The sequence below is a fragment of the Poecilia reticulata genome, chromosome 4 (genome assembly GCF_904066995.2).
Source record: "Poecilia reticulata chromosome 4, P_reticulata-male-v2, whole genome shotgun sequence".
Classification (NCBI taxonomy): Eukaryota; Metazoa; Chordata; class Actinopteri; order Cyprinodontiformes; family Poeciliidae; genus Poecilia; species Poecilia reticulata.
In genome coordinates, this window is record NC_088833.1 from 24208960 (window position 1) to 24227721 (window position 18762).

An 18762-nucleotide genomic window follows, 5' to 3' on the forward strand; every position below is an offset into this window, starting at 1 on the left:
CTTAACAAGTGCAATCTGGTTCACATAAAATGATTTGGGGAATTATAGCGGTACAACCCAGTCAGTTGTGACCTTGACTTTTAGTCAGTCAGTGTGATGAAGGACTGAGTGACTGAGGAAGGGACGAAACTGCGACCTGCTGAACAGACGTCAGTAGACAGACTGAGGACAGACGATGCAGCCGCACAGACGAGCACCACGAACTGCAGAATTCAATCTTTTTTAACTTCGTGTTTTTAGATTCATTTCACGCCCTGTCGTGTACAAACGCGCATCTAGATGGCGGCGTGCACGCGCAGCCTCTCAAACGAGTTAGAGTAACGCGCGTGTCCGAGCGGGCGCACGTCAGACAGTCGACAGTAGAGTAATTAATAACACCATGTATTTCTTTTTATTTATTTATTTTTTTTTTTTTAAGCGCATCCTGGCCACACTGTGCTGACCATATTTGTAACGACGCTTGACATGTTTTTTCTTCCTCGGTTGTCTAACAGCTCACGGTTTTCCCGGCATCGGCGGATCAGGTCCTCAAAGTTTGGACCGCCCCTTTTGAAAAACATAACCCAAACTTAAAAGTACAGTCACAATAGTCTGTGAAAACGCTCTAAAATATATATTTTTTTAATACTTCCACAAATTAACTAATGGTATATTTCTCTGATCGACAAAAGAAAAAGTGCCTGATCCTGTCATCCACAGACTGTATACAGATACAGCCGGGTGTCTTTGTTGCCTGGAGGGAAAAAAAAAAAAAAAAAAGTCAGCAGCGGGTCTGTATAAAAGTCGGCGCTCTGATGAGATTCGTCCCTTTTCCAGAGACAGGCCAAGAAGCACACAAGGTAAGACAAATAATCTGCAGCAAGAAAACCTGTTTGTTTACAGCTGTTTTGTTGTTTTTCGTAAATAAATCCTTTAATCGTTAACATGCCCGTTCTTTAAAGTCATGAAGAAATTAAAGAGATTGTTGCAAATCAATGCAATGTTTTTGCATCGTTATTATTATTTTTGCATGGATTGTGTCATTATGCATTTACACAGAACATTCCAAACGGTGTTTTAAAAGGTAAGAATATTTACTAGCTTTTACGTTTTCTTGATCAGAAATTTGAATGAGAAGAAAATGCACGTTGTTAGTTTATTCATACAAATGAAAAATCAGAACATTGTGCCAAAGGTTTTTGAAAATAATTTTCATTTTGTATAGATATTGCCTTTGACATATTTATGCTCATTTTGTTAAAAGAAAAATGCAATCAAAGTATCTCTGCGTAAAAAAAAATGTAAGGATTAACCAAACAGTTTTAAATTAAAAAAAGAGACAAAAGTTGGACAAGGCAAAAAGTTCCAACAGGGGTGGGGGTGGGGGGGGGGGTGGGGGGACCGGTTTCTTAACATGAACTGCACAGATGTGATATAACAATTTACAGGGTCATTGGGTTTATGTGATTTAAAGCAAAACCTTTGTTCTGCATGCGACTTCTAGGAACTTGTTTTATGACTCTGGCTGCAATCAGGAGCATTACTGAGGGTTTTATCTGGAAGCCACGAAAGGCTGCCTCCCCTCAAATATTGGCCATGTTTATCAAAACTCAAACTTATCTTTAAATGCTTACACTGTAACGATGTTTGTGAATTCAGCTGAGCAACAGTTTGGTGCTGTGCTCTGATTTCATCATCACGTAAAACTGATATTTGCAGCTTTGAAATCACATATGATCACATTTAGAAACTACTTTGTCAGATGCTTTTTGCTAAAAAATAAATAAAAAGACATTAATTTAGCTTTGTTTCTGTTTACTAGTGCTACACTTGCACCATTACCTGCATACGAGTAACACGAACAATATTTTCTCAAAGCTGAACATTTAAACCAGATTGAAGACAAGAAGCGCTGATTGTAATTTTTTTTTTAAAAAGCACAAAAAAATATTTTCTTATCTCGTGATCATATGAAAAATATTGCAAAAATATTGCTGAAGAAAACCGCATCTAAATTACCTGAGACTCGACCATTTTTCCACATTGCTGACAGCTCAAGCTTCGTCTTGCCAAGGGAATGTAGAGCAAACCCGTTGAAATGTGTAAGCACATTCCAAAAGAGACAGATCCTTCCAGGAATGGTGGCAGTTTGGGAAAAATAAGGTTGGATTCAGGATTTCAACGACGAGGGGTGAAAACATTTTATAATCCACACATAAAATGTTTTCCTGCTTTAAGCAACCAACTTGACTGGCTATAAAAAGTTTTGAGACATATTTCTGTTAGTTGTATGTTAAAACCATAAACTTGTGGGGGGAAAAAAGTAATTCTAGTCTGAGCTAAAGACTTCTTTAAAATGAATTAATGACACATCATTACTGTAATTTGATTCAACAGTTTAAATTAATTGTGTGAAACACCGTGATATAGATTTTTCGGTAAAATATTTGATCTTATCCACTGTAACTTATACACTTTCGTTCTTCCTGTCCTGTTGCAGTTCCATCATGGTGCAGAGAGTGGCAGTGATCGGGGCGGGCCCCTCTGGTCTTACCTGCGTCAAGGCTTGCCTGGATGAGGGCATGGAACCCACCTGCTTTGAAAGCAGCGACGACATAGGAGGACTCTGGAAGTTCAAGGCAAGAATTTGCCAGCTGCTGAGGAGATTGTTTTAATCCTGCAAATTTCCCTGAAAAAGCAGGAAAATTACTTTCAATTCTCCGTCTTCCCAGGAAGTCTCGGAGCCGAACAGGGCTAGCATATATCGCTCCCTGACCATCAACATCTGGAAGGAGATGATGTGCTACAGCGACTTCCCCATCCCCGCCGATTACCCAAACTACATGCACCACTCTAAGATCCTGAAGTACTTCAGGATGTACGCAGAGCACTTTAAAATGCTGCAACACATTCGTTTCCAGGTAAATGCACAGGAAGAAGACCTTAAATAATTCTGGAGCTGTTCAGAGAGCTTTGTTGACCTTTTCCTTGTTCTTTGCTTATAACTTAGACCTCGGTGAAGAAAGTCACGCAGAGACCAGACTTTTCCCGCACCGGTCAGTGGGAGGTGGTGACAGAGAATAAAGATGGATTGGAGGAGAGGCACATCTTTGATGCAGTCATCTGTTGCTCCGGTCATTTCAACTACCCCAATCTGCCGCTTAAAGACTTTCCAGGTAATACATGGTGGAAAACACAGAGCCTTGTGCAAGTATTCATTCTTGAACTGTTTAAGATTACGCTACAAAAACACAAAATCTTATTGAGTATTCGTTTTTTTGTCTACTTTCTAGTGCAATTTACTTGAAATAGGCCAAACTAACTTACAAGCTTGCTTTAAGTGAATAGTTCCTTAATATCAATTTTAAAAACAGAAGTACGCATTCCAGATTTTTCACTTATAACATTGGAAAAATTTACAAATAATTTCAGAAGCTGCTGTTTTAATGCAAATCATGCTCGCTATTTGCATTCCACGCACTCAAATATCTTTCCAATATGTTGCAGGAATTGAGACGTTTGAAGGAAAATACTTCCACAGCTGGGACTACAAGGGACCCGAGGACATGCACGGGAAGAGAGTGGTGGTCATCGGCATCGGCAACTCAGGAGGAGACATCGCCGTGGAGGGCAGCAGAGTAGCAGAGCAGGTCGAGAAGACTTTCTGGGGGCGGGGGGGGCCTCCAACTGTTGCCACATTGAAAGTCTTGAACTCCCTGTGAAATGCGATGCACACTTTCATCGACGGCTTCATTTACTTGTTGTCCTTGAATCTTTCCCTGCAGGTGTACCTGAGCACTCGCAGCGGTGCCTGGGTCATCCGTCAGGTTTCCGACAACGGCTTGCCAGTTGACAGGTTCAACACGCGCTTTGTCCATGTCATGTTCAAGCTGCTGCCCATGAGTTTTCTCAACTGGCTCGGGGAGAAGAAGCTCAACGCCATGTACGACCACGCGGTGTACGGCCTCAAACCCAAACACAGGTAGGATGCTTCAGTGTTATGATGAGGCTGTCAATCGTCGTTTTCTGAGCAGATAATTGTTTTCCTCAGCAAAACTAAATTGCAGCATCTCTCTATTGGAGAGCATGGTCTAAAAGCTGCTCCAATGGTCAACAAAGCTTTCTGATTCCGGCTATAGAACAACAAGCCATTATGTCCAATCCAGCAGAAGAGCAGCTTGAATTGCCAAAATGAAAATTTGGATAGATAGGTGCCTAAGAATCCATTAGATTGCAATGTGTTGCTCAAGTTGCTGCTGAGGGTTAACTGAGCCAGACACAAGTGTCTGACAACACAAGTGTCTCCTGCAGTCAGTAGAGTCAGCGGACCAACAGGAAAATATTAACCGCTCTGTGGGAAATAGGTATGCATACTTTGTTGCTTTGACATGCACCACCTACCAGGGGTTAAGCTCAGCCGGGGTTATCTGGGGGTGAAGCTCCAACACGTGTTTTCCCAACTGTGTTAGTCTGTCGGAGCAGGAGCTGCTGTAATCTGTTCTGGATTTGATCAAATCTTTAGTGGGAGCAAGAAACAGGACGGCTTAGTATTAAGTTAGAAAGGAATCTTTAGACTACGAGGGCATCAAACTCTCGTTCTGCTAATGTTCTACTAATGTTCTACTAATGACCAACTATTGGGTTCGTCTGTGTTAAATCAGAGAGTCTTGGAGGACTGGAGTTTGACACCAGTGAAATTGATTTTAAATCTCTTTGCCCTCCACTAAGACAGGCCTGGATAAGAGGGGTAAAAAGCCTAGAAAATGTATTTGTTTGTAACTCCAGTGCCATAATCTTGCTCTGCAAAATGGGGAAAGACAACAACTTTGAAGGTAAATCTGTTTATTCAATATGGGATAAAAAAAGAAAAAGAGAAATGTAAAGAAAAAGTTTCCAAATTTATGGACAATAATTCCATTGAGACAGAACATTTTTTACTAACAGTAATCAGTCAGGATGCAGCAGGAGAGAGAAGGCGTGCTGCAAAGATCCTAAAGTATCAAACACTAGAAGGCAGTGTGCCTCACCACACCCCACGATGTTACACAAACACTGATTCTTTTTCCACCGTTTCAAAATGAAAAGAGAAAAACATGCCAAGAAAATTGTTACAAGACAGTAGTCGCCATGGTTGCTCCTGCATTATCTGATTGCAGTTCAGAATATAAACTATCTCTACTTGATTTTCAGAGGGTCTCATCATGTTTGCACCGTTCAATCGTGTCTCCTCCTCTTTTTCCCAAGACTCTTCAGCCAGATTCCAGTGATCAACGATGACCTTCCGTTCAAGATTTTGTCCGGGTCGGTCCTCGTCAAGCCAAACTTGAAAGAGATCCGTGGCTCCACCGTGGTCTTTGATGACGGCAGCACTGCGGAAAATGTTAGAGGAAAATTTGACAAGACGCGTGTCACAGCCTTTTATTTCCTTGAGGTAAAAAAAAAAACACAACAACCTTTTAACCAATGTATTTCCTCTCACAGGTGGATTTGATTGTGTTCGCCACGGGGTACAACTATGATTTCCCCTACCTGCCGAAGCACGTCATGTACAAGTCGGGGCACCGTGTGGGTCTCTACAAACATGTTTTCCCCCCCGTCCTTGAGCAGCCTACTCTGGCTATCGTGGGCTTTATCCATTCTGACGGATCCATCATGCCACAGGCTGAGATGCAGGCCCGCTTTGTCACTCGTGTCTTCAAAGGTGAGGCTTCACTTCAACAGAGGCCGTCTTTAAACGATGTAAATATTACTTGTCCCAACCTCGGCACAGACGTGAAGGTCCGGTTGTTAAATGTCTGCTTTCTGTCTTTGGGCCTTCAGGACATAAGAAGCTTCCCTCAAATCAAACCATGATCAAGGCTGTTGAGAAGGACACCAGAAACATTGAGAAAAAGTATGAGCGACATTCATTATGACTTAGATGAACATTACTAAAAAGCAAGGCTTTTATTTCAGTTGAAATAGTGTTTAAGCTTACATGTTTTTCTCCTATAGCTACGTCGTGTCAAGGCTGACGCCCCTGCAGGTGGACTTTGTCGAGTACATGGACGACTTAGCGCAGGACATCGGAGTGCGCCCAAGTCTCCTCTGGCTGTTCCTCACCGACTTCCCCCTGTTTATGCGGGTTTTCTGGGGGCCCATCACTGCTTACCAGTACCGACTGATGGGGCCGGGAAAATGGAACGGGGCCCGCAGGGCGATCTTCACGCAGCTCGACCGCATGTACCAGCCCCTGAGGACACGGCAGGTCTGAAATGAGTGCTTTGTACACTCCTGGTCACAAGTTTACATGCAGTCATCATCAGCACTAATATTTTTTTAACTGCTTCTTTTTTTTTACATTAGAATAAAATGCAGAACTTTATGAATTTTTAAAAGAATTAAATGGCATATGGACTGAACTTATATAGCGCTTTTCCAATCATTTTGACCACTCAAAGCATTTTACACTAGAGTCACATTAATACACCAATATGCAATTTGGGGTTGAGTGCCTTGCCCAGGGGCACATCAACATGTGGCAGGAAAATTCTGGAATTGAACCTACAACCTTCAGATTACAAGACAATAGCTCTACCCATAGAGCCACAGTCACCCCATAAATGGGGTATGTCTCAAAGCAATGTGGTACATTGGCCATTCCTGTTAATTTTAACTCCCTGCCATCTGAGAGGATCATTTAGTACAAATGGTTAGAAAATTGGACACACTTGCGCAATCCAAGAGTTCAATAATCCCAAACATACTTTAAAAGTGTTTTCAGGATGGATCAAACTGGCCAACCTTAAGCTTCTGGGAGGATTCAGACCTACGTCTCTGAACCTGTATGTTTAATTTGATCATGTTCCGAGAAAATCCACAATAAATTACCCCTTCGACCTGATTTCCACATCTAAATATTGTTGAATTTATATAATCAGGCCATCTTTAAAGAAAGAACACTTCTAATGCATCATCAAAAGCCCCAAATCAATTTGACTTTCATGCCGATTGACGAGTAAATTCAGACAATAACTGTTTGTGTGTTCCCACAGCTGGGTCCTCGGGAGAGCTCGACAGCAGGCCGTCTCTTCAAGTGGAGCTTGCTGCTCGTGGCTGGAGGAAGCGCTTTCTACTACATCCAAGTTCACAATCCTACCCTCATCCCTACCCTGATGTCCAAACTTCGTCCACAAACCGTCTAAAGAAGCCCCAAGTTCAGAACCTCTGATGTTAACTGTGGTCATCTGTCAGTCATGCAGCAGCGTAACCCCATCTACTGAGATCGAACAATGCAGCTCTTTTTACTTTAACATGCAACGTTGGTGACACTCACTCTAGCCTGCGCTGAAGTAATGTTTCACAATGCAAATCTATTGCAGTTTAACTGTTTACAAGCAGGCCAGAACTAAACCACTGATGCGCTGAAGATCATTGTTTATTGACAAGAAGGGAGGATGTGGAGCCAGGATCAGAAAGCTGACAGAGTTCACCTTCCTGAACCACGGAAGTAGAAAAACAGAGGGAGAGACACAAGAAGTCAGGGAAAGCAAAAATAAAGACATCAGATGTTCCTATAATGAACTGGGCTCTGATTATATATATTATACAAAAAGCATTCCAAACAATAATGTGAACCTGCTTTGCTCATTTCAAACCCAGCTCTTGGGCATTTTAAGGATAGATTTATGGTTGGAACACCAAGTTATGTTTAAAGTTCAAACATCCAGGTTGTAACTTGTATTCTTAGGTTTAAGAGCCACACTTTGACTTCTCCAGAGATTCCTCCCTCTTGTGGTTTAAACATTGCCTGCACTTGTCAAAAATTCTGCACAGTTTGTGTTGCAGTTCTTCTCCTGCACCAGCAACCAGACGCTGTCATCACCATAAATATGCTACCATTACAAAAGTGTGACACGTTTCTTTTTGTCTTTTTGATATTACATTATTTTTCATATAGACTACTACCTTCTGGTGTTTTCAGTGAACATGAGGCTTTTGTCATTTGAATAAATGTTTTAAAGGAACATTAAAGCAATAGGTGCTGCTAATAATACTTTTCCACCCAGAGTTTGATTGAGTGCTCTTTTTTCTATTTCTTCTTTCTGTCTTAAGCTTATTATCTATATTTTCACTCTAAGAAGCAATTAGAAAATCTTAATGTAAATTGAAACCTCTCTTGCAGCTCTGTTTTCGCTGGCAGTCACAAATATGGTCGTAGTCAACTGGTCAAGGCACTTAAACACTATAACCCAAACTCAAAACATCTCAAAAAGCAACTGATCTAATGAAAACATGAAAAGAAGGATTACGTCATTCTTAAGGCTTTAAATCTCTGTTGAATCACATTGGTGTAGTCAAAGTCTAGACTTAAATATGATTGAGCTTTTGTGGCGTGGCTTAAAAAATTACCCATTCATACGTGAACTTCAATGTAGCTGAATTTAAAACATATTGAATATTTTTATATTGAAAAGAGTGGGTCAAAAAAGGCCCTAACCTGTAATTGCCTCCAAGGAGGGGCACAACTTATGATGTCTGGGGGGAAAATTACTTTTTTTTTTTTCTTCACATAGAGCCAGGTCGTTTGAACAACTTCTTCCCCTTTAAAAAAAAAATCATTTGAAAATGCATATTATGCTTATTCACGTTTATCCCTGATGCAAAACTTAAGAAAGAAAACAGTAGAAGTAACCATTAGGGGGCAAATATTCTTTCACAAAACTGTCAAATCTATTTTGGTTCAGATTAGTTCAGCTTATTCCAATCCAATAATAAGTCTATACTCAGATCTCTATATTTTTATTATGCAGTTCATGTTTTAGAGTATTAATTCACATATGTGGATAAATGCATTATAACAAAACATGTTTTTTTTTATAGCTTAGCTTAGTTTAGTTCAGCTCAAATATTTGATGTAGCGACATATCAGTATTTTCTCAGAGAAAATACACAGACAGAATTTTTATACCTTCTGAAAACTTACTTTGTTGTTCACAGTGTTCTTTTTTTGTTTGTTTGTTTTTTTATTTGTATGTTTAAAATCTTGCAAAGAATATTTTAAGCGTACCATCTGGTCAACCCTGCAAATAATTCGCTCAGCACCACGGAGGGTTAAAGTCCCTCCTCTGCCTGACTGGTGACGAAGCCGCAGCGGCTCGGTTTACAGTTGCTGCCTAAAGGCAACCTTTTTTTTTACACAGCTTGCCACAAAAGCTGTTGAGCACATGTAGCATTTCTCACAGACTGCAAAAATATGATTATTGTTGCTAAATAATTGCAAAGCAACGGCTTGACTCTTTCTCTCTGGAGCCCAGGTGAGTAAAATAAGTCTATTGTTATACATGCTTTGCAAGCTAATACTAGTGAAATCATGTAATGGTAATTAATCATTGTTAACTGCTGCTAAGTTCATTTCTGTATTGTTCAGTAACTCGCATAGATTTTAGTTTTTGATGTTATTCAAACACTTTTTGTGTCATCTTCACAGCTAATCGAGGAAGTACATAACTTTTTTTTTGTTTTTGAATAAAACTTTATTCAGTGATTCTTGAGAATAGGGACAAAATGGGTTTTAATTTTCCCATTTAAAAAAAAAATAATTTGTCAACATTATGTATGCAAATATGACAAATAATGTTTTGGAAATGTAAAGATGCTAAGGTGCAGGCTCTCAGTTGCAACATTATTTTAAAAATTACATTTTTAATCGACCTGACCCACGGAAAGAGTCACAAAAACTCCGATGTAGTTGACATTGACTGAGTTAACAAAAAGTCAAACTACCTCAATTTATATGATGTTATTCCATATTGTAGCTCATCAGGTCCATGAAATCTTTACAGTACACCAAAATTAAGCTTTTATTTCACAAAATTTCATCAAAGTTTTGTAAATGGTCAGTTATGGAGTTGACGCATCATGGTTGTGACAAGCAACTTAGGAATAAGACAGAAGAAAAAAACTAAAGAATAACATAAGCTAATTAAAGCTAACTAGCCCTCTTGGCAAAGAAAGCCAAGTACACCTCGCTGCAGCATGCAGAAAGGGGCGGGGACGGACCACTGTCAGCCTCTTACCTTATATGGAAATGGGACCATTGCAATCCGGAAGTGAAGGGGGCGCTAGTGGCGCTATTTCCTGTACCAGCCGCGTTAATAATAATAATAATAATAATAATAATATTGATAATAATAATAATAATAATAGAAATAAAAATGTAACGTGGTATGTCCCTTTAAAAAAATAATTAAAACTATTGTTTTTTAATGTTAAAATCACATTAGTAATAAACAACTTAAAACAAGCAACAATAATGAATTATTATGTATATGTATTTATCTATTGTCACCCAATCTAGCTGAAACAAAAGGCTTAAAAAATATTTAGGAACACATTTATCCATCCATTAATTATCATACACGCACGCATGACCCTGGGCAGATCACCAGTCCATCCTAGATTAAGAAAACAGATACCAAATACTTCAAGAACGCTGTAGTTCAATTAATAGATTGTGATGTAGTGAAACGTACTCTTATAATAAATAAATTTAAATATAAAATATAACTAGTGCCAAAAACTATTATGCTTGGTTGCAGGTGAGCTCAACTATTGTCATTGTTTACCATAAAGTCTCATTGGAAACCTTTCCTGTAAGGACTCCAGCTTAACCAGTAATCTGATAAAAGACACTGGACTGGTGTCCCACTATTCAATTTAGAAATTCTATATCAACTCTACCAGTTGTATTTGATTCACAAACTGCGCTCAAATATTCAATTGTTGCAAAACCCAGAGAGACTTTTGTAAAACTTTAAATGTAGCTTCAAACTGGAAACACTCAGAGAAAGTAGATTTTAGAAAGTTTATTTGACAAGAGAATGATCCACTGTGGATTAATCATTGTTTCTGTATGAAGCTTCTTTGAAGTCACCAGATAAATAAATCAGGCTTATGTGTACATTCTAACGCTCTTCAATTCAGCCAATCAGCTCATCATGCGCCTCCGTCTCAGCCTATCGGCGCCGGTCTCCTCATCTTCTTGAATTACCCTTCATAAAGTCCGGCTTGATGTGAACAACTGCTCCTCACCCGAGTTTCCATCACCTCCACCCGGTCTCCACCGTCGCTCAGCATACCTTTAATCTTTGTATTATGGTATGATTCTAACTGAACATGTTTCTGTATTTGGTTGCTTTATTTAAATAAAAACTGTTGATTCTGATTGCTAAAACATAAACGACTGAGGTTTGCAAAGACAATTTTTATTTCTTCCAGTCATTGTTAAAGTATATGAAACGTTACACATGAAATACTGAAAGGTATTATCTTTGCTTGTATTTCAAAATTTTAAAACAAGGTTATCCAATTGTTAAACAATGCTGTTACAATATATTTACAACTACTTTATTGGTTCTACTTTCTCTTTAATATATTAGAGCCACAATGTTACTTTTCCTGGAAACAACAGTTCTACCAAAAAACGAAATAATATAAATCAACTGAACTACAACAAAAGGAACACTAAAAAATTTACATAATGTTTAAAGAACACATTGTGAAAAACTAAAGGATGACAGAACAAATCCAAATGTCAGCAGAACAGATTGACAAAGATGTCACCAAAAAAGAACAATGTGTGACAACTGAAATGTGTGAAAGACTGTGGAAAACAACTATTATTCTCCTCGCATTCAGTACTGACATCAAGGGCAGTGTCCAGGTCTGCCATCACAGTAGTAACGAGGGTAATCTCCTCGTCTTCCATTTCCAGTGAAGCCCACACAGTCTTTATATTGCCGGTTACAGGAAGAACACGTAACAACTGCAAAAGGAATCCGGTTTTCTGCCTTGAATGACTTTGAAAATTTACCCCAGTTGATCTCACCTGTAAATGAATGATAAATTTCATGTAGTTTAAATCTAATTTAACATGTTTTATGTGGAAAAAAGTCAAAGGTTCTTACCATCCAGCCAAGCAAAGTGAGTCCTCTTCCTGAACACTGGGTCAGACACAATGGCTTTAAAGCGCTTGCAGGTTAATGCCAAGGTGAGGTAAGCTGCATCTCCCTGTGCTAGTATCACCTCTGGAGAACAGCTTCCAGTACATCCAAAGGCATCTGAAAATTACAGAAAAACAGGTGCATTGCAAGACTATCACCAGAATAATGGCTATGAGGGAACTACACCCACCTTTGATGGCAGCTTTTAGTTTATAAAAAGTGTTAGACTTTCCAGAAATGTTGGCGTGCAAAAACATATTTCAAAAAGGATTAACCTTTTTCTAGTCTTTTTTATGAAAAAAAAACCAACTACAAAACTGTTAAGAAGGTAAATAAATAAATGATAGTGTAAGTGTAGCTTTACATACCGTTATGTTGAACCGTAGCAGTTCTTGTTATGTGATTCTGTACCTTAAACGACTCATCGGCTTTGTATGAGCAAAGAGGACAGAAATATCCGGAATAATCTTCTCTCCGTTACGAATGTTACAAATAGAAACGTGGATCTGTTAAATAAAATAAAAAAACAAAGTTTGAGCATAAAATACACTTATCAATTATACATTTTATTTACTTTTCTATTTTTATCTAATGGTGCCCTGCAGGGAAATAATTAGCTATGCTACATGCTAAATTTAACCTTACCTTCTATGAATTACGCATTTAAATAGTCTACAGCTGTTTATTATATGCTCAACGTCATCTAGAAAAGCGTATTGATTTACTATGTGATAAAAATTTTAAAGAAGGTAAAAATACCTTTTGCTGACTTTGCGCCTTTTCCATTTTGGATCGTGTGCCGAACACATGAACCCTCTCAAACTTCTTTCAATCGGCATCTCAAACCCGCTTCTTTAAGGTATTTATACTAGAAATTAGGAAAATAGCGCCCCCTTCACTTCCGGAGTGCAATGGTCCCATTTCCATATAAGGTATGAGGCTGACAGTGGTCCGTCCCCGCCCCTTTCTGCATGCTGCAGCGAGGACCTTCTCCACTTAGCAAAGAAAGAGATCATGGGGTCCTCAGAAGTTCTGGTGCCCCCCAATAATGCCTGATTTTTTTACATTCTTTTTCTTTGTCTGACGGTGTTGGCAAAAACTAGGGACCAATTTCAATGGAGTTGGAAAATATATAAAAATTATTTTTAATTCAATTTATTGATACTTTTATAATTATTTATAATTAATTGTCATAATATATAATTTTAGTATTTTTTTATTTGTTTTAAACTATTATAATATATTGAGTTCTGCTCCTGGACAAGGGTTTTTACAGGCATCATCCACCGACTACAATGTTTAAAATAAGAAAAATATTCAGCAAACACCAGGAAAATATATATTGTTGTGCTCACATGACCCAGGTTAGTTTAGTCAGATATTTGAAAAATTTATATTTTGTGTATATTTTATTCAAATTTTGTGCTTTCTCCATAGGACCTGTTTTGTCCCTATTTTCAAGAATCACTGCATTGAAACAGAAAAGAGTGATTGCGTGAAGATGGTTTCGTTGTGCAAAACTGAAATGTTGCTTTGCAAGATGAAACCTCTGACAATCCTGTTTCCCCTCAGCGATGGTTCGCCGTGTGGCAGTAGTCGGTGCAGGCAGTTCGGGTCTGGCCTGTGTCAAAGTCTGCCTGGAGGAGGGCTTGGACCCTGTCTGCTTTGAAAGTAGTGATGACATTGGTGGCCTGTGGAAATTTAAGGTGGGACAGGTGGAGTAATTGTGTTAGAACTTGTTTGTCAAGCTGCTACTCAAGAAAAACCTAAGGCTGTTTGGTAAACATAAATTTTCAAGTCAGGCATTTATTTATTTTTCTTTTAGTTAGTTTAGAGAATTGGGTTTAGGTTGATGTGTAGTTTTAGTTTTTGATTTGATTTTTGCCCTGTCTTACCAGAGGACCTTCTTTCACACGAATGTTTGGTTAAATTGATTCTGAAGGCAGTCGGCCGCACTGAGTTTGATCTAAACGGTTCACTTTAAAGGGAGTTAAATAGGAATGCAACCCTCTTATTTACAAAAACAAAAACATTGAACTCAATGTGTCACTTTTTTCTTCCACTTCAGAATCATGAAGTCTTTTGTGTTTGTAAGCGTGTAACGCACAGTAATGGTCTTCTTTAACAGCTCCCATCTTTTTTTTTCTTCTTTTTTTTCTGCGCCTGCAGGAGTCTCCAGAACCAGATCGATCCAGCATCTACCGCTCTCTGGTGGTGAACACCTCCAAAGAGCTGATGTGCTTCAGCGATTTCCCCATGCCTGATGACTATCCCAACTACATGCACAACTCCCTGCTGCTGCAGTACTTCAGGCTCTACGCTGAGCGTTTCCACCTGCTCCAACACATTCGCTTTCAGGTCCGTCCCCTTCCGTTGTTGTCTTTGAAAAGGTAGTTGATCTCTATGTTAATGCTTGCGTTTCTGCACACACTTCAGACCACTGTGAGGAGCGTTACACAAAGGCCAGACTTCTCAGTGTCTGGTCAGTGGGATGTAGTGACCGCAGACAAAAACAATGAGGAAGAAATACACATCTTTGATGCGGTCCTGGTGTGTTCAGGACATTACACCCATCCGGTCTTACCCCTGTCTGATTTTCAAGGTATTAAGATTACTTCAGTAAATTCACGCTATCATAAAAGCCTTTGCCTTTGAGCTGTTACGTTTTCTCTACAGGACACGAAACATTCCTTGGCAGGCTTCTTCACAGCTGGGAATATAAAGACGCAGATTCCTTCAGGGGTAAAAGGGTGGTGGTCGTTGGCTTTGGGAACTCCGGAGGGGATGTTGCGGTAGAGATTAGCAGATCCGCAGAAAAGGTGAGAACAGGACAGACGCAGGAGAACTGCCACGTTGTTGGAGAAGCTAAGAGAGACGACGACGACATCTAACATTCTCCACCCTCCTCAGACGTTTCTCAGCGTTCGGGACGGGTTCTGGGTGATTAGCAGAATGGCCCATGGCGGCCTGCCTGTGGATATGTCATTGATCACCAGGTTCAACATCCTGCTGCTGCAGCTGCTCCCCACGACGTTAATCAACTGGGCAGGAGAGAGAGCACTGAACCAGAAATGTGACCATGAACTCTACGGTCTGAAGCCCAGACACAGGTATCACAGTTTGACTCCACCCACTAGTTTTGACTGTTACTCAAAAGCAACACGAGCTGAATTCAACGCGGACAAATTAGCAAAGCACGCAGCAAAACCTTTTATACCAACTGGAACTCCCTGAGGACCACTCTGGCACTAACGCTCCAATCGACAAGGTCAATCAAGCGATCATTCAGAACCAGACTGTTGGGCAATGTGGGAGCTGCACCAGATTTTCCGGTCAATAGGTGAAAGGGCATCTCAAATGTACCTCACAATATGGCGTATAAGTTCAGCTGAAAAACAAAAAAACATCAAGGAAAAAGTAAAAACCTTACAGTAATACACAACATAAAGCAAGGTCAAGCACCAGACATGAAATCTGGGGCGGGGGGAAGGAAAAACCCAAAAATATATAGAAAATACAGAAACGACAAAATAAAAATTTAGAGGCGCTATTGCACAGCGGCCTGCAAATAATTGTCAATAAACATCTCTTTTGCAATTTATTTAACAGATTTTTGGACAAAAGGCCTCTGGTCAACGATGATCTTCCTGGTCGAATTCTTCAGGGCGCTCTTGTCATGAAGCCCAACATACGAGCTTTCAAGGACTCAGGAGTTACATTCGAAGACGGGACAGTTGAAGACAACATTGACGCCGTGGTCTTTTGCACAGGATATAAAGGAATCTTCCCGTTCTTGCCCTCTGCTCTGTCTGAAGGGCCACACCGTGAGCTGACACTGTACAAGTAAGTCAAAGCAGAACAATTAACGGGAAAAGTTCAGTGTTTAAGGGGCACAGACGAGATGCGTCACAGAACATGACGTAAAGCGTGTGCTTTATATTATGAAAGATTACTTATTTCCTTTTTTTTTTCATAATTCAGAAGAGTGTTTCCTCCATCTCTGCAACAACCCACGCTGGCCGTCATGGGTCTTTTCCAAGTAAGGGGACCAATCATGCCAATTGTAGAGATGCAGGTCCGCTGGGCTGTTAAGGTGTTTTCAGGTAAGACACAATATGTACAAAAACAGTGACTTACTAAAGTATTCGTTGCCCTTTTGACATGTTAGCCTCACAAACTTCAACGTATTTTAAAATAATTATGTGTGACAGACCCACAAAAGGTAATTCCTAATTGTGAAGTTGTTTTTCAGAATTTAAAAAAATAAAAATCTGAAAGTGTGTCATACATTTCTTCCACATGCATGTGGGGATTCTCCCTCCGTCTTCCTTCCACAGTCAACCTGTCGGAAAGTGCAAATGATTAGAGACTAGGGCAAAGGTTCACCTTTCAACACATCAGCGACCTCAGATACAGCCACAGCTGCAACGAAGGGCTTCGATCAAATTCCGGTCATGTTAGAATGGTTTAGTCAAAGCCCAGAACTGAATGCAATTGAAAAATCCTGGCAGCACTTTTTGTGTCCCCAAATGTTTTCCATTCTTAGGTTGAGCTAATTTGTAATGAGTTCAAAACATTTATTATATTATTGATCTAAATTTGTGGTTTTTAGAAGATATCTAAAAAAGATCAAGAGTTCTGAATATCACTGCAAAACAATGTTAATTAATATGGGGATGAAGAAGATGACATGTTTAACGTTTCAGGTTTGACTCGTCTCCCATCGATGCAGAAAATGGTTGAAGTCATTGAAGCTGATAGGAGGCGAAACATGCACAGGTAGCTGTCATTCTCACACTCAAAGTTGATTTTTACGCCAAAATAAGTTCGCTTACATTCCTTCTTGTGTTTTTTAAGCTTCCCTAACCCACAACAAGCCGTCCTCCAAGTTGATTTCATCCAGTACTTGGATTTCATGGCCAAGGAGGTGAGCAGCTCCTAACACTTTGTAGTTCCCAGCATCTAAGACACAGACAACCGAATACTGATAAGCTTTTCCTCACAGATTGGTGTTAAACCACATCTCTGGAGACTGCTCCTAACAGACCCAGTCCTCTGGGCGAAGATCTTCTTCGGTCCCTGCACTCCTTACCAGTATCGCCTCGCTGGACCTGGTCAGTGGGCAGGAGCCAGACAAGCCGTTCTCACGCAGTGGGAGCGGGTTGCTGAGCCTTTCAGAAGCAGAGCGGTACCAGAGCCAGAGGTCCGGAGGTCTTTCCTGTGTTCTCCTTGGTTAACGGCGTGTGCAGGAACCATGGTCATGGCTTTGCTTTTGTCACATAAGATTGTCCCATTAGTTCAACGTGCCACCCAGACGTTGAGCAGGAGTAAAGGTTTTCTGTGATTTATGGTTCACTGACTAACCTCAAAGACTTGAAATAATCGCCACTTAGAAGAGCTAATGTAGAGTCAGCTGCATCAAAGAGACGTCACAGGGAATAAGAGATAATCTGGACATGGGTTTGTCTTTTGTGTTTCTTTATCGAGAACATACAAATGTCAAACTAAGATAATCAAGATAATAACTGACAAAAAAAAATCACACCCTTGTAAAGTGATACATATTTGTCTTAAATTTGTGTATGAAGATTTTAAGTTATTAATTATCCAATATTGCCTTTTCGTAGCATGCATAATTTCTAGCAGAGAATGACTGTAAATGATTTGACAATGTGCAGCATCACAACTGGAAAGCCCAGATAGCAACATTGTTACAGTATTGATGCAAATGAAATTTAAATGTCAAGTTAAAGGCCTGGTAATACTTATCTTATGTGGTTCTTTAGACTCCAAATGACATCAATAACTTCTCCCAGTGTTTAACAAATCTGCAAAATTCACACAAAATCAAGAAATCTCCACATTTTTTTTTTCAAATTTTACTGCAAATCTTCTCAAAATTGGTCGAAAACATTTAGTCTAAGTTACTGAAGCCTCACCTGATGTCATGTTATAGTGTAATTGATATGGATAGTAATAAGTCACATTTAACGTCATACATTTGCACAAATATAATTCCTTACAAACATTTCTAAATTGGCACCACAAAATCTGCAATTTTGACTGAAAAAGAAAAAATCCGGGAAGAACAGCTTTTTATTGATATTTTAACTATTTATTGGGTTTTATCAATACATTCTGGCATAACCGGCCCTTTAAGAGCATTCTGGTTTTTGAACGTGGTCGAAAATGAGTTTGACACCCCAGCTCAATAAGGCTGAGGTTTCTGGGGACGAGTGTAAACTAACACACTTTTGGGGTCGGCTGCCGCCTGACTCTGACAGAAGACACTAGAGGTTGATCCTGGGAATGTACAGAAACTCAAACTGTGGAAGACTAACGGATACAAGTACGGGGGCGGGAATCTCTGAATGTTTACATCACAAAGCTCAGACCAGGTTATTGTGAACGAACCATTTGACAGTACGAGCATCTCTAAAACGACGGTTCTTAACCCTGATCCTCAAAGCACGCTGCTTATTGTAGATGTTATCCTCTTTAAAGCACGAGTTCAATGCATGGCTGATTAACAAGTGTTCGCTGAACTGCAGTCGTCTCAATCAGATGTCTTAAATCACCTAATAAAACATTCAGGGCAGGTTTGGGAAACACTGCTGCAAAAAGCACCTGCTAAATGCTCCTGACAAGGGTTAGAGCTGCCTGTCTCCCTTTCCCAGTAATCCATCCTGTCGTAACCAGAATTTAATATGCCGGCAATTTTATAGTTTTCCAGCTAATATAAGGCAGATTTTTAAATAGCAATTATTTTGAAGCTGTAATTTAATTCTGTAAGACAGGC

General features: G+C 39.7%; 2 protein-coding genes and 2 long non-coding RNA genes across 5 annotated transcripts; 2 read left to right on the forward strand and 2 right to left on the reverse strand.

Annotated features, from left to right (window-relative positions):
* The first annotated feature begins 738 nt into the window (after positions 1–738).
* LOC103460998 (flavin-containing monooxygenase 5-like) lies at positions 739–8012 on the forward strand. The gene is made up of 11 exons (XM_017303557.2): positions 739–839; positions 2480–2618; positions 2712–2900; positions 2990–3155; positions 3487–3629; positions 3765–3961; positions 5224–5359; positions 5461–5680; positions 5800–5872; positions 5974–6226; positions 7014–8012. The coding sequence occupies exons 2-11, from the start codon at positions 2487–2489 to the stop codon at positions 7161–7163; spliced, it is 1659 nt and encodes a 552-aa protein (XP_017159046.1). The 5' UTR covers positions 739–839; positions 2480–2486; the 3' UTR covers positions 7164–8012.
* Positions 8013–8786: 774 nt separating this feature from the next.
* Positions 8787–17731, forward strand: LOC103463766 (flavin-containing monooxygenase 5-like). 2 transcript variants are annotated; one of them, XM_081606514.1, is made up of 11 exons: positions 8787–9275; positions 13536–13669; positions 14133–14321; positions 14400–14565; positions 14640–14782; positions 14874–15073; positions 15573–15806; positions 15945–16066; positions 16670–16742; positions 16821–16890; positions 16969–17731. In XM_081606514.1, the coding sequence occupies exons 2-11, from the start codon at positions 13538–13540 to the stop codon at positions 17305–17307; spliced, it is 1668 nt and encodes a 555-aa protein (XP_081462640.1). In that variant the 5' UTR covers positions 8787–9275; positions 13536–13537; the 3' UTR covers positions 17308–17731. The 2 variants fall into 2 exon arrangements, with proteins under 2 accessions (XP_081462640.1, XP_008405568.1); XM_008407346.2 differs by lacking the exon at positions 8787–9275 and having other exon boundaries at positions 13657–13742.
* On the reverse strand, positions 11456–12959 carry LOC145551494 (uncharacterized). Its single transcript, XR_014087343.1, has 3 exons — positions 12723–12959; positions 11928–12469; positions 11456–11848 (listed from the first exon to the last, which is right to left on the reverse strand). It is a non-coding gene; the product is annotated as an uncharacterized LOC145551494 (long non-coding RNA).
* Positions 15281–17441, reverse strand: LOC108166261 (uncharacterized). Its single transcript, XR_001776571.2, has 6 exons — positions 17328–17441; positions 17056–17232; positions 16799–16925; positions 16252–16305; positions 15917–16048; positions 15281–15798 (listed from the first exon to the last, which is right to left on the reverse strand). It is a non-coding gene; the product is annotated as an uncharacterized LOC108166261 (long non-coding RNA).
* Positions 17732–18762: the final 1031 nt, after the last annotated feature.

Bases quoted from the DNA above. Each gene is read 5' to 3' on its own strand.
- LOC103460998 (XM_017303557.2), top strand. From the start codon at position 2,487: ATGGTGCAGAGAGTGGCAGTGATCGGGGCGGGCCCCTCTGGTCTTACC. The intron at 3,630-3,764 runs GTCGAGAAGACT...CTTTCCCTGCAG, and splicing joins GCAGCAGAGTAGCAGAGCAG to GTGTACCTGAGCACTCGCAG. The intron at 3,962-5,223 runs GTAGGATGCTTC...CTTTTTCCCAAG, and splicing joins GGCCTCAAACCCAAACACAG to ACTCTTCAGCCAGATTCCAG.
- LOC103463766 (XM_081606514.1), top strand. From the start codon at position 13,538: ATGGTTCGCCGTGTGGCAGTAGTCGGTGCAGGCAGTTCGGGTCTGGCC. The intron at 13,670-14,132 runs GTGGGACAGGTG...CTGCGCCTGCAG, and splicing joins GTGGCCTGTGGAAATTTAAG to GAGTCTCCAGAACCAGATCG. The intron at 14,322-14,399 runs GTCCGTCCCCTT...CACACACTTCAG, and splicing joins TCCAACACATTCGCTTTCAG to ACCACTGTGAGGAGCGTTAC.